Source organism: Salvelinus alpinus, chromosome 10 (genome assembly GCF_045679555.1).
Source record: "Salvelinus alpinus chromosome 10, SLU_Salpinus.1, whole genome shotgun sequence".
NCBI lineage: Eukaryota > Metazoa > Chordata > Actinopteri > Salmoniformes > Salmonidae > Salvelinus > Salvelinus alpinus.
Genome location: NC_092095.1, coordinates 41,862,154 through 41,877,973, shown reverse-complemented (window position 1 = coordinate 41,877,973; position 15,820 = coordinate 41,862,154). Strand labels below are relative to the sequence as shown.

The following is a 15,820-nucleotide window of genomic DNA, read 5'->3' as shown; positions in this document are numbered from 1 at the left end:
TATTAATGCCCATGGATTTGGAAGGAGATGTTCGACGAGCAGGTGTCCGCATACTTTTGGTCATGACTCATGTAGCGTATTTATATTCTTGACTCGGGTTAGGAAGCTAATTTCCTGCAATTCTATCCATTTTGCCATGGGGTTGTGTACTGTGTATTTACAGTAAATACTGTATTCTCGACATGGCTCACTAATATTTCTACTACTGTACATTGCATTTTAGTTACTGTTTATATACACCGTATATGTATTTATATACTGGATTCTTGACATAGCCCACTCTAATATCTACTGCTGTACATATCATTCATGTTGTGTAAATTCGTCCAGTGTTGGGCGTCACTCTAAAGTGGGAAGGTGGAACAAACGAGTCAGGAGTAGGTTTCTTGATTGAACACAGTTCTATATTGAGGGCATTTGGTCAACACAAACACTCCAACATAATCAATGAAAATCTTCTTCTCCAGATCAAACAGGAACACAATACGATTGTCTTTAAACTACAACAAAAGTCACCGGATTGTCACCGTCTTAATGGTTCTTCATAGATAGCTCCTCTCTCTCGGTGGCCATCTTCCAGAGCTAGTTCTTCCCCCTTCTCTGCTGGTTCCATACTCTCTCTTATAGGGGAAGGAGAATATCTCATTAGTAGTGTCAGCTGTGCTTAATTGCCTCTGGTTACCTTGTCTCCCATGCCTTGTTGGGCTACCATCTGTGAGCCCAGCCTGCCCTCTGGTGGTCCTTCCACAATAGATTGAATTTGGATTACTGTTAGTGCTATTTGGGTTGTTAACGAGTCACAAACCCGGATCCGGGATCCCCCCCCATCAAAAAAGCTGACTAGCATAGCCTAGCCTAAAGCCACAGGGATATCATATAATAAAATGTTCATGAAATCACAAGTCCAAGACACCAAATGAAAGATACACATCTTGTGAATCCAGCCATCATTTCTGATTTTTAAAATGTCTTACAGGGAAGACACTATGTATTTCTATTAGCTAACCACCATAGCAAAAGACACAACTTTTTTTCTCCACCATTCTTTTCCTGCATATAGGTAGCTATCACAAATTCGACCAAATAAAGATATAAATAGTCACTAACCAAGAAACAACTTCATCAGATGACAGTCTGAAAGATTTGCATATTTCAGGTACAAATCACAGTTCTACATTGCAGCTGCAATCTGAAATAGCGCCGAAGCAGCCAGAATAATTACAGAGACCAACGTCAAATACCTAAATACTCATCATAAAACATTTCTGAAAAATATATGGTGTACAGCAAATGAAAGACAAAGATCTTGTGAATATTTCCAATTTTTTAAGTGTTTTACAGCGAAAACACAATATAGCATTATATTAGCTTACCACAATAGCCAGAAACACAAGCCATTTACCAGCAGCAAAGGTTAGGGATCGTAACAAACCAGCAAAAGATATATAATTTTTGACTAACCTTCATAAACTTCATCAGATGACAGTCCTGTAACATCATATTACACAATGCATATAGGGTTTGTTCGAAAATGTGCATATGTAGCGGCACAAATCGTCGTTATACAATGTGATTAGTAGCCAAACTTCAAGCAATCTGTCCGGCGCCATCTTGGAGAGGCACCTAATCTAATCAATAACTAATCATAAACTTGACTACAAAATACAGGTTGGACAGCAAATGAAAGATACATTAGTTCTTAATGCAACCGCTGTGTTAGATTTTTAAAATTAACGTTACTACGACATACAGCTTGCGTTAAAGCGAGACCGCACCGAAATTAATGGCGGAATAGTAGTTTTACATTTTTCAACAGAACAACGAATTAACATCATAAATAGTTCTTACTTTTTGATGAGCTTCCATCAGAATCTTGGGCAAGTTGTCCTTTGTCCATAATAATCGTTGCTCGGCTGTAGAATGTTGTCTTCAACCGTGTAATTAGCAGAAAACATTAGCTATGTGGCCCAGACATGCCCAACTCTTCAAAACGCAGGACAAAGAAAATTCCGAAAATCGCAATATACTCATATAAACTGATATAACTCGGTTTAAAATAACTACGTTATGATGTTTCTAACACCTATATCGAATAAAATCAGAGCCGGATATATCTAACGCCGATAACATGAGCTTCTCAGAATGCCATCCTGAGGTCTGCTTTGCGCCATGACGAACGTTGAAAAGGGTGCACCCCTCGTGCCAAGCCTATTTATACTGCCTCAGATCTACCTAGCAACACCATTCCAATTCTCAACGCTTGCTGACATCTAGGGGAAATCGCATGCAGTGCTTGTCGACCAATAGAATAATTGCAAATTATTTAACTGACCCAGGAACAGAGTTCAGATTTCTCACTTCCTGACAGGAAGATTGCTCCAACTCGAGTTCTGTTTTACTCACAGATATAATTCAAACGGTTTTAGAAACTAGAGTGTTTTCTATCCAATAGTAATAATAATATGCATATTGTACGAGCAAGAATTGAGTACGAGGCAGTTTAATTTGGGAACAAATTTTTTACAAAGTCGAAATGGCCCCCCCTATTGACAAGAAGTTGGATTTCGAGATTTCTTGATTTGTTGTATTTTTTTTATTAAAATGTTTTATTTACTGCATTGTTAGGAGCAAGTAGCATTACAAATGTTACAACTAGTTTTATTTACAAGATTCTCAATTAAAACCTTTACCATGTTTTTAAAAGTTGTGCTTCTGCTAGACGCCCATTGACCTTTTAGAAACCAATCAGATTTGATCTGCCCTAAACCAAACAGATTCTTTCAGCCCTTAGAACAAAGTTGACTACACTTTGTCAACCTGCAAAAACCCCTGGGGGTTTGTTCAAAACTCTTGCATAGGAGGCCCATCTCAGGATATGCTTCTTAAGAACATATCTATTTACCAATAGCTAAATATCTAACTGTGGAACAATGAGACATCAAAACATCAGTGGTGAATTACTTATTTTAGTCCTCGAATGAACTGTTTTCTTATTGTCTGTGTCTTTCTTTCTCAGGCTGCTGAGCTGGCCCAGTTCATCCAGACCAAGAGAGATCTGGGCTGCCGTGCCAACTATGTAGAGCTGATCGAGGAGGGTATCAACACACACAGCTACGCTGCTAAGGAGTTCTGGAAGATTCTGGGCGGACAGACCAGCTACCAGTGTAAGGCTAACTGTCTGTTCATATTTTAATCAGTTTGGGGGACGCCCCATCTTTTGTCTTTGCTATGTAGGAGCAATCCCAAATTAGTAGAAACTTCTTATGAATGTGATATGTAGGGGTTATGAATGTGTTCTGAAGTCCTTATGTAGGTACCCTTCCAACTGAAGTGGTACCCAGAAAGGCTTCCCTGTTTTCCCGGTATCGTCAGTTTCTGACATTGATGATAGTTTTATGAAATTTCGTGACAGTTTCTAACTTCCTGTGTTCTTCCTGTAGCCGCGGGGACACCAGACGAGGATGAGCTGTATGAGAGCGCCGTCGTAGAAACCAATTGCATCTACCGCCTAGTGGACGACAAACTGGTCCCCGATGATGACTTCTGGGGGAAGGTTCCCCGATGCACGCTGCTCAGCCCCAAACAGGTCAGACATTACTTCTACTAACATTGTTTGGGCTGGATTTAGATTTCCATTCTGACTGGATCCTGGCTGATCAGACACTGCTGTAACTCCTTAATAGAGATTGTTAGACACTGACAGGTACACTACTCTGACCTGACCTGCTACAGTTCCTCACTTCCAAATGACCATTTTGAGCTGAAGTGCATAATAGCATTGTACTGGTACTGATTGCTGCCTCTCTGCTCTGCTCTCCTATAGGTGTTGGTGTTTGACTTTGGCAGTGAGGTGTATGTGTGGCACGGTAAGGAGGTGACTCTGGCCCAGAGAAAAGTTGCCTTCCAGCTGGCTAAACACCTGTGGAACGGAACCTTCGACTACACAAACTGTGACATTAACCCCCTGGACCCTGGAGAGTGCAACTCACTCATACCCAGGTATGGCTCACAGACACTTATACTCAGGTATGTTTCAGACACTCATACCCAGCTATATATCCACTCATATTCTGTCTCCCACACAAACACGCAACACACAAGTATAATAATTACCATGAAAACATTTCTCATTAAAGTCCACCACTTTCAGTTAATTTGCGTTTACAAATAACTTTGAGCTGCCTTCTTAAAACCACCCAGGTGAGTACAGGTTGTACAACATGCCCCCCTCTGTGGGGCGACGCACAATTGGCCTAGCGTCGTCCGGGTTAGGGAGGGTTTGGCCGGTAGGGATATCCTTGTCTCATCACGCACCAGCGACTCCTATGGCGGGCCGGGCGCAGTGCGCGCTAGCCAAGGTCGCCAGGTGCACGGTGTTTCCTCCGACATAAGAAGCAGTGTGGCTTGGTTGGGTTGTGTTTCGGAGGACGCATGGCTTTCGACCTTCGTCTCTCCCGAGCCCATACGGGAGTTGTAGCGATGAGACCAGATAGTAATTACTAACAGTTGGATACCACGAAATTGGGGAGAAAAAGGGGGTAAAATTACAACAACAATTTTTTTTTTTAAACATGCCCCCCTCCAATAGGTACCCTAGCCAAGTATTCCACTATGTGTAAACAGCTAAGAGGCTAGGGGAGACTCCTATAAATGGGCAGGAGTGTCATCGCTCCGCTCTGCACAAAACAACCTGTCTCTGCCTCTATCAAATCAAATCAAATCAAGTTTATTTTATATAGCCCTTCGTACATCAGCTAATATCTCGAAGTGCTGTACAGAAACCCAGCCTAAAACCCCAAACAGCAAGCAATGCAGGTGTAGAAGCACGGTGGCTAGGAAAAACTCCCTAGAAAGGCCAAAACCTAGGAAGAAACCTAGAGAGGAACCAGGCTATGAGGGGTGGCCAGTCCTCTTCTGGCTGTGCCGGGTGGAGATTATAACAGAACTATGCCAAGATGTTCAAAATGTTCATAAATGACAAGCATGGTCAAATAATAATCAGGAATAAATATCAGTTGGCTTTTCATAGCCGATCATTAAGAGTTGAAAACAGCAGGTCTGGGACAGGTAGGGGTTCCATAACCGCAGGCAGAACAGCTGAAACTGGAATAGCAGCAAGGCCAGGCGGACTGGGGACAGCAAGGAGTCATCATGCCCGGTTTGCCGTGACGTATGGTCCTAGGGCTCAGGTCCTCCGAGAGAGAGAAAGAAAGAGAGAACGAGAGAATTAGAGAGAGCATACTTAAATTCACACAGGACACTGGATAAGATAGGAGAAGTACTCCAGGTATAACCAACTGACCCTAGCCCGCCGACACATAAACTACTGCAGCATAAATACTGGAGGCTGAGACAGGAGGGGTCAGGAGACACTGTGGCCCCATCAGAAGAAGCCCCCGGACAGGGCCAAACAGGAAGGATATAACCCCACCCACTTTGCCAAAGCACAGCCCCCACACCACTAGAGGGATATCTTCAACCACCAACTTACAATCCTGAGACCGAGTATAGCCAACAAAGATCTCCACCACAGCACAAACCAAGGGGGGGCGCCAACCCAGACAGGAAGATCACGTCAGTAACTCAACCCACTCAAGTGACGCACCCCTCCCAGGGACGGCATGAAAGAGCACCAGTAAGCCAGTGACTCAGCCCCTGTAATAGGGTTAGAGGCAGAGAATCCCAGTAGAGAGAGGGGAACCGGCCAGGCAGAGACAGCAAGGGCGGTTCGTTGCTCCAGAGCCTTTCCGTTCACCTTCACACTCCTGGGCCAGACTACACTCAATCATATGACCTACTGAAGAGATAAGTCTTCAGTAAAGACTTAAAGGTTGAGACCGAGTCTGCATCTCTCACATGGGTAGGCAGACCATTCCATAAAAATGGAGATCTATAGGAGAAAGCCCTGCCTCCCGCTGTTTGCTTAGAAATTCTAGGGACAATTAGGAGGCCTGCGTCTTGTGACCGTAGCGTACGTATAGGTATGTACGGCAGGACCAACTCGGAAAGATAGGTAGGAGCAAGCCCATGTAACGCTTTATAGGTTAACAGTAAAACCTTGAAATCAGCCCTTGCCTTAACAGGAAGACAGTGTAGGGAAGCTAGCACTGGAGTAATATGATCAAATTTCCTGGTTCTAGTCAGGATTCTAGCAGCCGTATTTAGCACTAACTGAAGTTTATTTAGTGCTTTATCCGGGTAGCCGGAAAGTAGAGCATTGCAGTAGTCTAACCTAGAAGTAACAAATGCATGGATTAATTTTTCTGCATCATTTTTGGACAGAACATTTCTGATTTTTGCAATGTTACGTAGATGGAAAAAAGCTGTCCTTGAAACAGTCTTGATATGTTCGTCAAAAGAGAGATCAGGGTCAAGAGTAACGCCGAGGTCCTTCACAGTTTTATTTGAGACGACTTTACAACCATCAAGATTAATTGTCAGATTTAACAGAAGATCTCTTTGTTTCTTGGGACCTAGAACAAACATCTCTGTTTTGTCCGAGTTTAAAAGTAGAAAGTTTGCAGCCATCCACTTCCTTATGTCTGAAACACAGGCTTCTAGCGAGGGCAATTTTGGGGCTTCACCATGTTTCATTGAAATGTACAGCTGTGTGTCATCCGCATAGCAGTGAAAGTTAACATTATGTTTTCGAATAACATCCCCAAGAGGTAAAATATATAGTGAAAACAATAGTGGTCCTAAAACGGAACCTTGTGGAACACCGAAATGTACAGTTGATTTGTCAGAGGACAAACCATTCACAGAGACAAACTGATATCTTTCCGACAGGTAAGATCTAAACCAGGCCAGAACTTGTCCGTGTAGACCAATTTGGGTTTCCAGTCTCTCCAAAAGAATGTGGTGATCGATGGTGTCAAAGGCAGCACTAAGGTCTAGTAGCACGAGGACAGATGCAGAGCCTCGGTCTGACGCCATTAAAAGGTCATTTACCACCTTCACAAGTGCAGTCTCAGTGCTATGATGGTGTCTAAAACCAGACTGAAGCATTTCGTATACATTGTTTGTCTTCAGGAAGGCAGTGAGTTGCTGCGCAACAGCTTTTTCTAAAATTTTTGAGAGGAATGGAAGATTCAATATAGGCCGATAGTTTTTTATATTTTCCGGGTCAAGGTTTGGCTTTTTCAAGAGAGGCTTTATTACTGCCACTTTTAGTGAGTTTGGTACACATCCGGTGGATAGAGAGCCGTTTATTATGTTCAACATAGGAGGGCCAAGCATAGGAAGCAGCTCTTTCAGTAGTTTAGTAGGAATAGGATCCAGTATGCAGCTTGAAGGTTTAGAGGCCATGATTATTTTCATCATTGTGTCAAGAGGTATAGTACTAAAACACTTAAGTGTCTCTCCCGATCCCAGGCCCTGGCAGAGCTGTGCAGATCCAGGACAGCTAAGCCCTGGAGGAATATGCAGATTTAAAGAGGAGTCCGTAATTTGCTTTCTAATGATCATGATTTTTTCCTCAAAGAAGTTCATGAATTTATTACTGCTGAAGTGAAAGCCATCCTCTCTTGGGGAATGCTGCTTTTTAGTTAGCTTTGCAACAGTATCAAAAAGAAATTTTGGATTGTTCTTATTTTCCTCAATTAAGTTTGAAAAATAGGATGATCGAGCAGCAGTGAGGGCTCTTCGGTACTGCACGGTACTGTCTTTCCAAGCTAGTCGGAAGACTCCCAGTTTGGTGTGGCGCCATTTCCGTTCCAATTTTCTGGAAGCTTGCTTCAAAGCTCGGGTATTTTCTGTATACCAGGGAGCTAGTTTCTTATGACAAATGTTTTTCGTTTTTAGGGGTGCAACTGCATCTAGGGTATTGCGCAAGGTTAAATTGAGTTCCTCAGTTAGGTGGTTAACTGATTTTTGTCCTCTGACGTCCTTGGGTAGGCAGAAGGAGTCTGGAAGGGCGTCAAGGAATTTTTGTGTTGTCTGAGAATTTATAGCACGACTTTTGATGCTCCTTGGTTGGGGTCTGAGCAGATTATTTGTTGCGATTGCAAACGTAATAAAATGGTGGTCCGACAGTCCAGGATTATGAGGAAAAACATTAAGATCTACAACATTTATTCCATGGGACAAAACAAGGTCCAGAGTATGACTGTGGCAGTGAGTAGGTCCAGAGACATGTTGGACAAAACCCACTGAGTCGATGATGGCTCCGAAAGACTTTTGGAGTGGGTCTGTGGACTTCTCCATATGAATATTAAAATCAGGAATTCAGGGAACTCAGAGAGGAACGCTGTATATGGCCCAGGAGGCCTATAAACAGTAGCTATAAAAAGTGATTGAGTAGGCTGCATAGATTTCATGACTAGAAGCTCAAAAGACGAAAACGTCATTTTTTTTTTTGTAAATTGAAGTTTGCTATCGTAAATGTTAGCAACACCTCCGCCTTTGCGGGATGCACGGGGGATATGGTCACTAGTGTAACCAGGAGGTGAGGCCTCATTTAACACAGTAAATTCATCAGGCTTAAGCCATGTTTCAGTCAGGCCAATCACATCAAGATTATGATCAGTGAATAGTTCATTGACTATAACTGCCTTTGAAGTGAGGGATCTAACATTAAGTAACCCTATTTTGAGATGTGAGGTATCACGATCTCTTTCAATAATGGCAGGAATGGAGGAGGTCTTTATCCTAGTGAGATTGCTAAGGCGAACACCGCCATGTTTAGTTTTGCCCAACCTAGGTCGAGGCACAGACACAGTCTCAATGGGTATGGCTGAGCTGACTACACTGACTGTGCTATTGGCAGACTCCACTAAGCTGGCAGGTTGGCTAACAGCCTGCTGCCTGGCCTGCACCCTATTTCATTGTGGAGCTAGAGGAGTTAGAGCCCTATCTATGTTAGTAGATAAGATGAGAGCACCCCTCCAGCTAGGATGGAGTCCGTCACTCCTCAGCAGGTCAGGCTTGGTCCTGTTTGTGGGTGAGTTCCAGAAAGAGGGCCAATTATCTACAAATTCTATCTTTTGGGAGGGGCAGAAAACAGTTTTCAACCAGCGATTGAGTTGTGAGACTGCTGTAGAGCTCATCACTCCCCCTAACTGGAAGGGGGCCAGAGACAATTACTCGATGCCAACACATCTTTCTAGCTGATTTACAGGCTGAAGCTATGTTGTGCTTGGTGACCTCTGACTGTTTCATCCTAACATAGTTGGTGCCGACGTGGATAACAATATCTCTATACTCTCTACACTCACCAGTTTTAGCTTTAGCCAGCACCATCTTCAGATTAGCCTTAACGTCGGTAGCCCTGCCCCCTGGTAAACAGTGTATGATCGCTGGGTGATTCGTTTTAAGTCTAATACTGCGGGTAATGGAGTCGCCAATGACTAGGGTTTTCAATTTGTCAGAGCTAATGGTGGGAGCCTTCGGCGTCTCAGACCCCGTAACGGGAGGAGTAGAGACAAGAGAAGACTCGGCCTCAGACTCCGACTCGCTACTCAATGGGGAAAACCGGTTGAAAGTTTCTGTCGGCTGAATGAGCGACACCGGTTGAGCATTCCAACAGCATTTCCCTCTAGAAGCCATGAGAAAATTGTCCGGCTGCGGGGACAGTGCGGGGGGATTTATACTAACGTTACTATCTGTACTTACTGGTGGCACAGACGCTGTTTCACCCTTTCCTACACTGAAATTACCCTTGCCTAACGATTGCGTCTGAAGCTGGGCTTGCAGCACAGCTATCCTCGCCGTAAGGCGATCATTCTCCTGTATATTATGAATACAGCGAATGCAATTAGAACACATCATGTTAATGTTACTACTTAGCTTCGGCTGTTGAAGGTGCTGACGAACCATGTCCAGATAAAGCGTCCGGAGTGAAAAAGTTGAATGAGGGAAAAAAGTTGTGATGGAAAAACTAAAAATATAAACGGTAATTAAAAAGAAAAAAAAAACGTAAAGTTGTCAGCTAGCAAAGCAAAGCTAGCAAAGTAAAGTTGGCAACAAAACGCACAGCAACAAAACGCACAGCAACACGTCTGCAAAATTATGCCCATGGACAAGTTGGTAGGCTTCTTTAATCCCACTTGCCAGGTTGTCATTGGAAATATTAAATAGTTCTGAACTTATTTTCCTGGAAAAATAAAGGTTAAAATATTTTTTTCCTGTGTTTTATATCATATTGTACAACAGCTGTGAAAACTAACACTGTAAAACTATGAAAACATTTTGTCAGTGTTATTTCCTGATAGTTGCTGGTTAAAAATACAATCTACACAGGACCTTCTAATCAGCAGGTTTGAATGTGCAGGTGTTTTGGCTCTCTGTAGTGACATCATCATGCGGTAAATTGGTTAATAGACCAATAAGAAAGAGAGTTCCTTTCTGCCAATAACAGCTAGTTTTCCCCTCCCCACTCAGACCACTCTGAAAGTTCTAGCAAAATTATTGCTTGAGAAATAGTGTTTTGCGTAAAAAAAGTTAGCCATTTAAATGGATATCTTTTACAGACATGTTATTGATATAAAACTTCTGCATTGGGCCTTTAAATAAAATATCAAATTATAAGCTACAAATAGCCTCTGTCCTCTCCACCTCTACCTCTCCCATTATAAACTCTTTTACCTCTCTACCCCTCCTCTCCCATTTCAACTGGTACCTTTCCATCTGTCCTCTATCTCCCTCTGTCGAGTGCAGGAAAGGCCAGGGCCGTCCAGACTGGGCTATGTTTGGAAGGTTGACGCAACACAACGAGACCACCCTGTTCAAGGAGAAGTTCCTGGACTGGACAGACTCCAAGAAGAAAGGTACCATCAAGAACGGCCATGAGCACCTCAACGAAAACAACAAGGTACAGCTCCAAATAGTTTTTAACATATTTTATTTCGTTCACCTCCTTACAACCAATTGTCCTGTAGCTTCTCAAACATTCCTTATTAGAATGTAAGCCATAATACTGGCCAAATCATACAAGATTAGACAAGACAACAAAACCTAATTCTGTTCCAACAACCTATCGCCCATTTCCACCTCTCCTCCCTCACAACAACCATCACACGCATCTTAACCTCCCTACTCACCCTTCTCTTTCTAAACCCTTTTTGTTGCTTTCCCCTCCCCCCAGGAGCAGCAGAGCCCAGAACAGAACATGATGCGGGCCTATGATGCCTCCCTGATGCTGCCGCTGCTCCAGACCCCGGTTCGTACGGTGTTGGATGGGGTGGACCTGGGCCGGGGCTATGGCCCGGTGGCGGGGGATGACCGCAGGCACTTTGAGATCAGCACCACCGCCGTGGACATCTGGCACATACTAGAGTTTGACTACAGGTGGGTGTGTATGGCTGTGTAGCAAATGGCACCATATTCCCTACATAATGCTCTACATGTAAGTTCTGAGCAGGGCCCATAGGGCACTGTATAAGGAATAGGGTGCCATTTGGGATGCGTACTATGTGTGTGACGCTGTGCGGTTGGGTTAAAGGACAATTGACAGAGTATATCTCATATCCTACAGCCGGCTGCCCAGGCAGAGCATCGGACAGTTCCATGAGGGAGACACCTATGTGGTGAAATGGAAGTACATGGTGAGCACAGCAGGTTAGTATCGACCCACCGTTGCCCACATCTCTACACCATCACACACCACAAAGTTATCTCTCTTTCTCGTTCTCTCTCGCGCTCTCTTTTTATTTTATTTATTTATTTTTTGTCTCTTTTGCTACTGTCGCTGATGACACACCCTAAACCAGTGCAGGTGTTTGAAATCTGGATTTTTACCTTGGTTATTTAACGGAAAGACACCCTGTGTTTCCTCTCTTAGACTGAGCGCAACTGACCTTTGAGTAAGCTTGAACATATCCTCCTTGATTTATACACTTTTCTTCTCCATGTAAAGACCATATAAAGATTGCCCCCTGTCACCCTCCCCCCTCCTCTCCCTCGCTATGTTAGGGTAATAATTAACCATCACATAAACTCATGGATACCGACCGTGCTGTTCAAAAGCCTAGCTCCCTGTAGGAATCCATGTTCTATAATTTGTCATGGCAGGGCCAGCCCAGTGCAACCAAACAGTAATTCATATCACTACTAGTGGGAAGAGAGTTCGAAAGGGGCGCTGGGAAGTGGCTGTGATTAGTTTTAGTGGTTAGCAGTAGTACGGCTAGTTCTCTTCCGCACAGAGAGAGAGAGAGACCATAGGACCTGTCAATGTATGGGCTGCTAAACATGCCAGCCGATTACAGTAATAGAGTATTATGTTTCATCTATCTTACATAGTACACAGATACAGGCACACTGATGTACCATTGTCGTGCACATGATTTCACAGATACACCGAATGTGCACACAAGGGGTGCTATTCAAAAAAGAAAAATAATAATAATAAAAAAATATATACAGTTCCAGTCAAAAGTTTGGACACACCTACTCATTCCAGGGTTTTTCTTTATTTTTACTATTTTCTACATTGTAGAATAATAGTGAAGACATTAAAACTATGAAATAACACATATGGAATCATGTAGTAACCAAAAAAGTGTTAAACAAATCAAAAAATATTTTAGGTTCTTCAAGGTAGCCAGCCTTTTCCTTGATGACAGCGTGGCACACTCTTGGCATTCTCTCAACCAGTTTCACTTGGAATGCTTTTCCAACTCATCCCAAACTGTCTCAATTGGGTTGAGGTCGGGTGATTGTGGAGGCCAGGTCATCTGATGCAGCACTCCATCACTCTCCTTCTTAGTCAAATAGCCCTTACACAGCCTGGAGGTGTGTTGGGTCATTATCCTGTTGAAAAACAAATTATAGTCCACTAAGCGCAAAACAAATGGGATGGCGTATCGCTGCAGAATGCTGTGGTAGCCTTACTGGTTAAGTGTGCCTTGAATTCTAAATAAATCACAGACAGTGTCACAGCATAGCACCATCACACCTCCTCTTCCATGCTTCACGGTGGGAACCATACATGCGGAGATCATCTGTTCACCTACTCTGCGTCTCACAAAGACACAGAGGTTGGAACCAAAAATCTCCAATTTGGACTCATCAGACCAAAGGACAGATGTCCAACAGTCTAATGTCCATTGCTCGTGTTTCTTAGCCCAAGCAAATCTCTTCTTCTTATTGGTGTCCTTTAGTAGTGGTTTTATTGCAGCAATTTGACCATGAAGGCCTGATTCACGCAGTCTCCACTGAACAGTTGATGTCTGTTACTTGAACTCTGTGAAGCATTTATTTGGGCTGCAATTTCTGAGGCTGGTAACTCTAATGAACCAATCCTCTGCAGCAGAGGTAACTCTGGGTCTTCCTTCCCTGTGACAGTCACCTGGAGACATTTTTGCAAATGTATTAAAAATGGAAATATGACTTTTACATAAGTATTTTGACCCTTTACTCAGTACTTTGTTGAAGCAGTGATTACAGCCTAGATTTTTCTTGGTTATGTTTCACCGTAAGGATGGTGCCAGGTTTCCTCCAGACTTGGAGCTCTATGGACAATTCCTTCGACCTCATGGCTTGGTTTTTGTTCTGACATGCACTGTCAACTGTGGGAATACAGTGGGGCAAAAAGGTATTTAGTCAGCCACCAATTGTGCAAGTTCTCCCACTTAAAAAGATGAGAGAGGCCTGTAATTTTCATCATAGGTACACTTCAACTATGAAAGACAAAATGAGAAAAAAAAATCCAGAAAATCACATTGTAGGATTTTTAATGAATTTATTTGCAAATTATGGTGGAAAATAAGTATTTGGTCAATAACAAAAGTTTATCTCAATACTTTGTTATATACCCTTTGTTGGCAATGACAGAGGTCAAATGTTTTCTGTAAGTCTTCACAAGGTTTTCACACACTGTTGCTGGTATTTTGGCCCATTCCTCCATGCAGATCTCCTCTAGAGCAGTGATGTTTGGGGCTGTTGCTGGGCAACACAGACTTTCAACTCCCTCCAAAGATTTTCTATGGGGTTGAGATCTGGAGACTGGCTAGGCCACTCCAGGACCTTGAAATGCTTCTTACGAAGCCACTCCTTCGTTGCCCGGGCGGTGTGTTTGGGATCATTGTCATGCTGAAAGACCCAGCCACGTTTCATCTTCAATGCCCTTGCTGATGGTAGGCTTTGTTACTTTGGTCCCAGCTCTCTGCAGGTCATTCACTAGGTCCCCCCGTGTGGTTCTGGGATTTTTGCTCACCATTCTTGTGATCATTTTGACCCCACAGGGTGAGATCTTGCGTGGAGCCCCAGATCGAGGGAGATTATCAGTGGTCTTGTATGTCTTCCATTTCCTAATAATTGCTCACACAGTTGATTTCTTCAAACCAAGCTGCTTACCTATTGCAGATTCAGTCTTCCCAGACTGGTGCAGGTCTACAATTTTGTTTCTGGTGTCCTTTGACAGCTCTTTGGTCTTGGCCATAGTGGAGTTTGGAGTGTGACTGTTTGAGGTTGTGGACAGGTGTCTTTTATACTGATAACAAGTTCAAACAGGTGCCATTAATACAGGTAACGAGTGGAGGACAGAGGATCCTCTTAAAGAAGGTCTTACAGGTCTGTGAGAGCCAGAAATCTTGTTTGTTTGTAGGTGACCAAATACTTATTTTCCACCATAATTTGCAAATAAATTCATAAAAAATCCTACAATGTGATTCTCTGGATTTCTTTTTCTCATTTTGTCTGTCATAGTTGAAGTGTACCTATGACGAAAATTACAGGCCTCTCTCATCTTTTTAAGTGGGAGAACTTGCACAATTGGTGGCTGAGTAAATACTTTTTTGCCCCACTGTATAGACAGGTGTGTGCCTTTCTAAATCATGTCCAATCAATTGACTTTACCACAGGTGGACTACAATCAAGTTGTAGAAACATCTCAAGGATGGTCAATGGAAACAGGATGCACCTGAGCTCAATTTCGAGTCTCATAACAGTGTGTCACAACTATTTATAGTTGCTCATTCGAGTTGTTTGTGAGTCCATGTCTCTGTCTGTTGATCCTAGTTGGGAAGAGGCAGAATCCGGACGCGGTGAGGAGCGCAGGAGCTGGGAAGGAGAAGTGTTCCTATTTCTTCTGGCAGGGCCGGAATTCTACCGTCAGTGAGAAGGGAACGTCAGCGCTAATGACTGTTGAACTGGACGAGGAGAGAGGAGCACAGGTAGTGTGTGTGTGTGTGTGTGTGCATTTCATGCACGCGCCAGGGGAAAATGACTGCCCCCTCTCATTGAAGTTAAAGGCTGTACTGCAGGCATTGTTAGCAGAAAACAGGATCCCCATTATAGTTAATGTAAAAATGTCAATATTTTCTTTAAGACAATCATGGTACCAATAATTGCTTCTATTACCCCAGATGTATGTCATTGAACCGATTTATAAAAAACATTTAAAAATGCATTCAGAATAAGTTATATGGATAATTTAGTTACTAATTGCAGCCTGCAGTACCCCGGTCGGCCTTCAACTTGAATTACTCAATAAGTTACTCAATAATTACTCAATAAATCAGCGGCACTGATTTAGCCTACAATGTCACTTCCTGGAGTAGCTCAAACTTTTCATGTTATGTCTCCATGAGACGCACGCCATCTTAACAACCATTTGCCTTCAATGCGCTGTTGAGTCTTCACATAGGAATGAATGGTGTCATGTCATCGATGGCTTTGTCCATTCATATATACAGTCATCGGTGTGTGTGCGTGCGCGTGCCTCCTTGTCTGTGTGTGTATGTAACCACTCTCTCCTCTGCTCTTACAGGTCCAGGTGCAGCAGGGGAAGGAGCCTCCATGTTTCCTTCAGTGTTTCAACGGAGGGATGGTGGTCCATGCAGGGAAGAGAGAAGAGGAGGAGGAGAACTCACAGAGTAAGTTA

At 43.2% G+C, this 15,820-nt stretch overlaps 1 protein-coding gene across 3 annotated transcripts in view; it reads left to right on the top strand.

Moving 5' to 3' along the window:
• Positions 1-15,820, top strand: part of LOC139532060 (supervillin-like) — a 124,898-nt gene that overhangs the window by 96,973 nt on the left and 12,105 nt on the right. For all 3 annotated transcript variants that reach the window (XM_071329181.1, XM_071329182.1, XM_071329184.1), the window contains 8 exons: positions 3,017-3,164; positions 3,441-3,586; positions 3,824-3,999; positions 10,657-10,810; positions 11,084-11,286; positions 11,474-11,556; positions 14,956-15,110; positions 15,707-15,812. In XM_071329181.1, the coding sequence (XP_071185282.1) occupies positions 3,017-3,164; positions 3,441-3,586; positions 3,824-3,999; positions 10,657-10,810; positions 11,084-11,286; positions 11,474-11,556; positions 14,956-15,110; positions 15,707-15,812 (1,171 nt within the window). The remainder of the gene's footprint in view (positions 1-3,016; positions 3,165-3,440; positions 3,587-3,823; positions 4,000-10,656; positions 10,811-11,083; positions 11,287-11,473; positions 11,557-14,955; positions 15,111-15,706; positions 15,813-15,820) is intronic.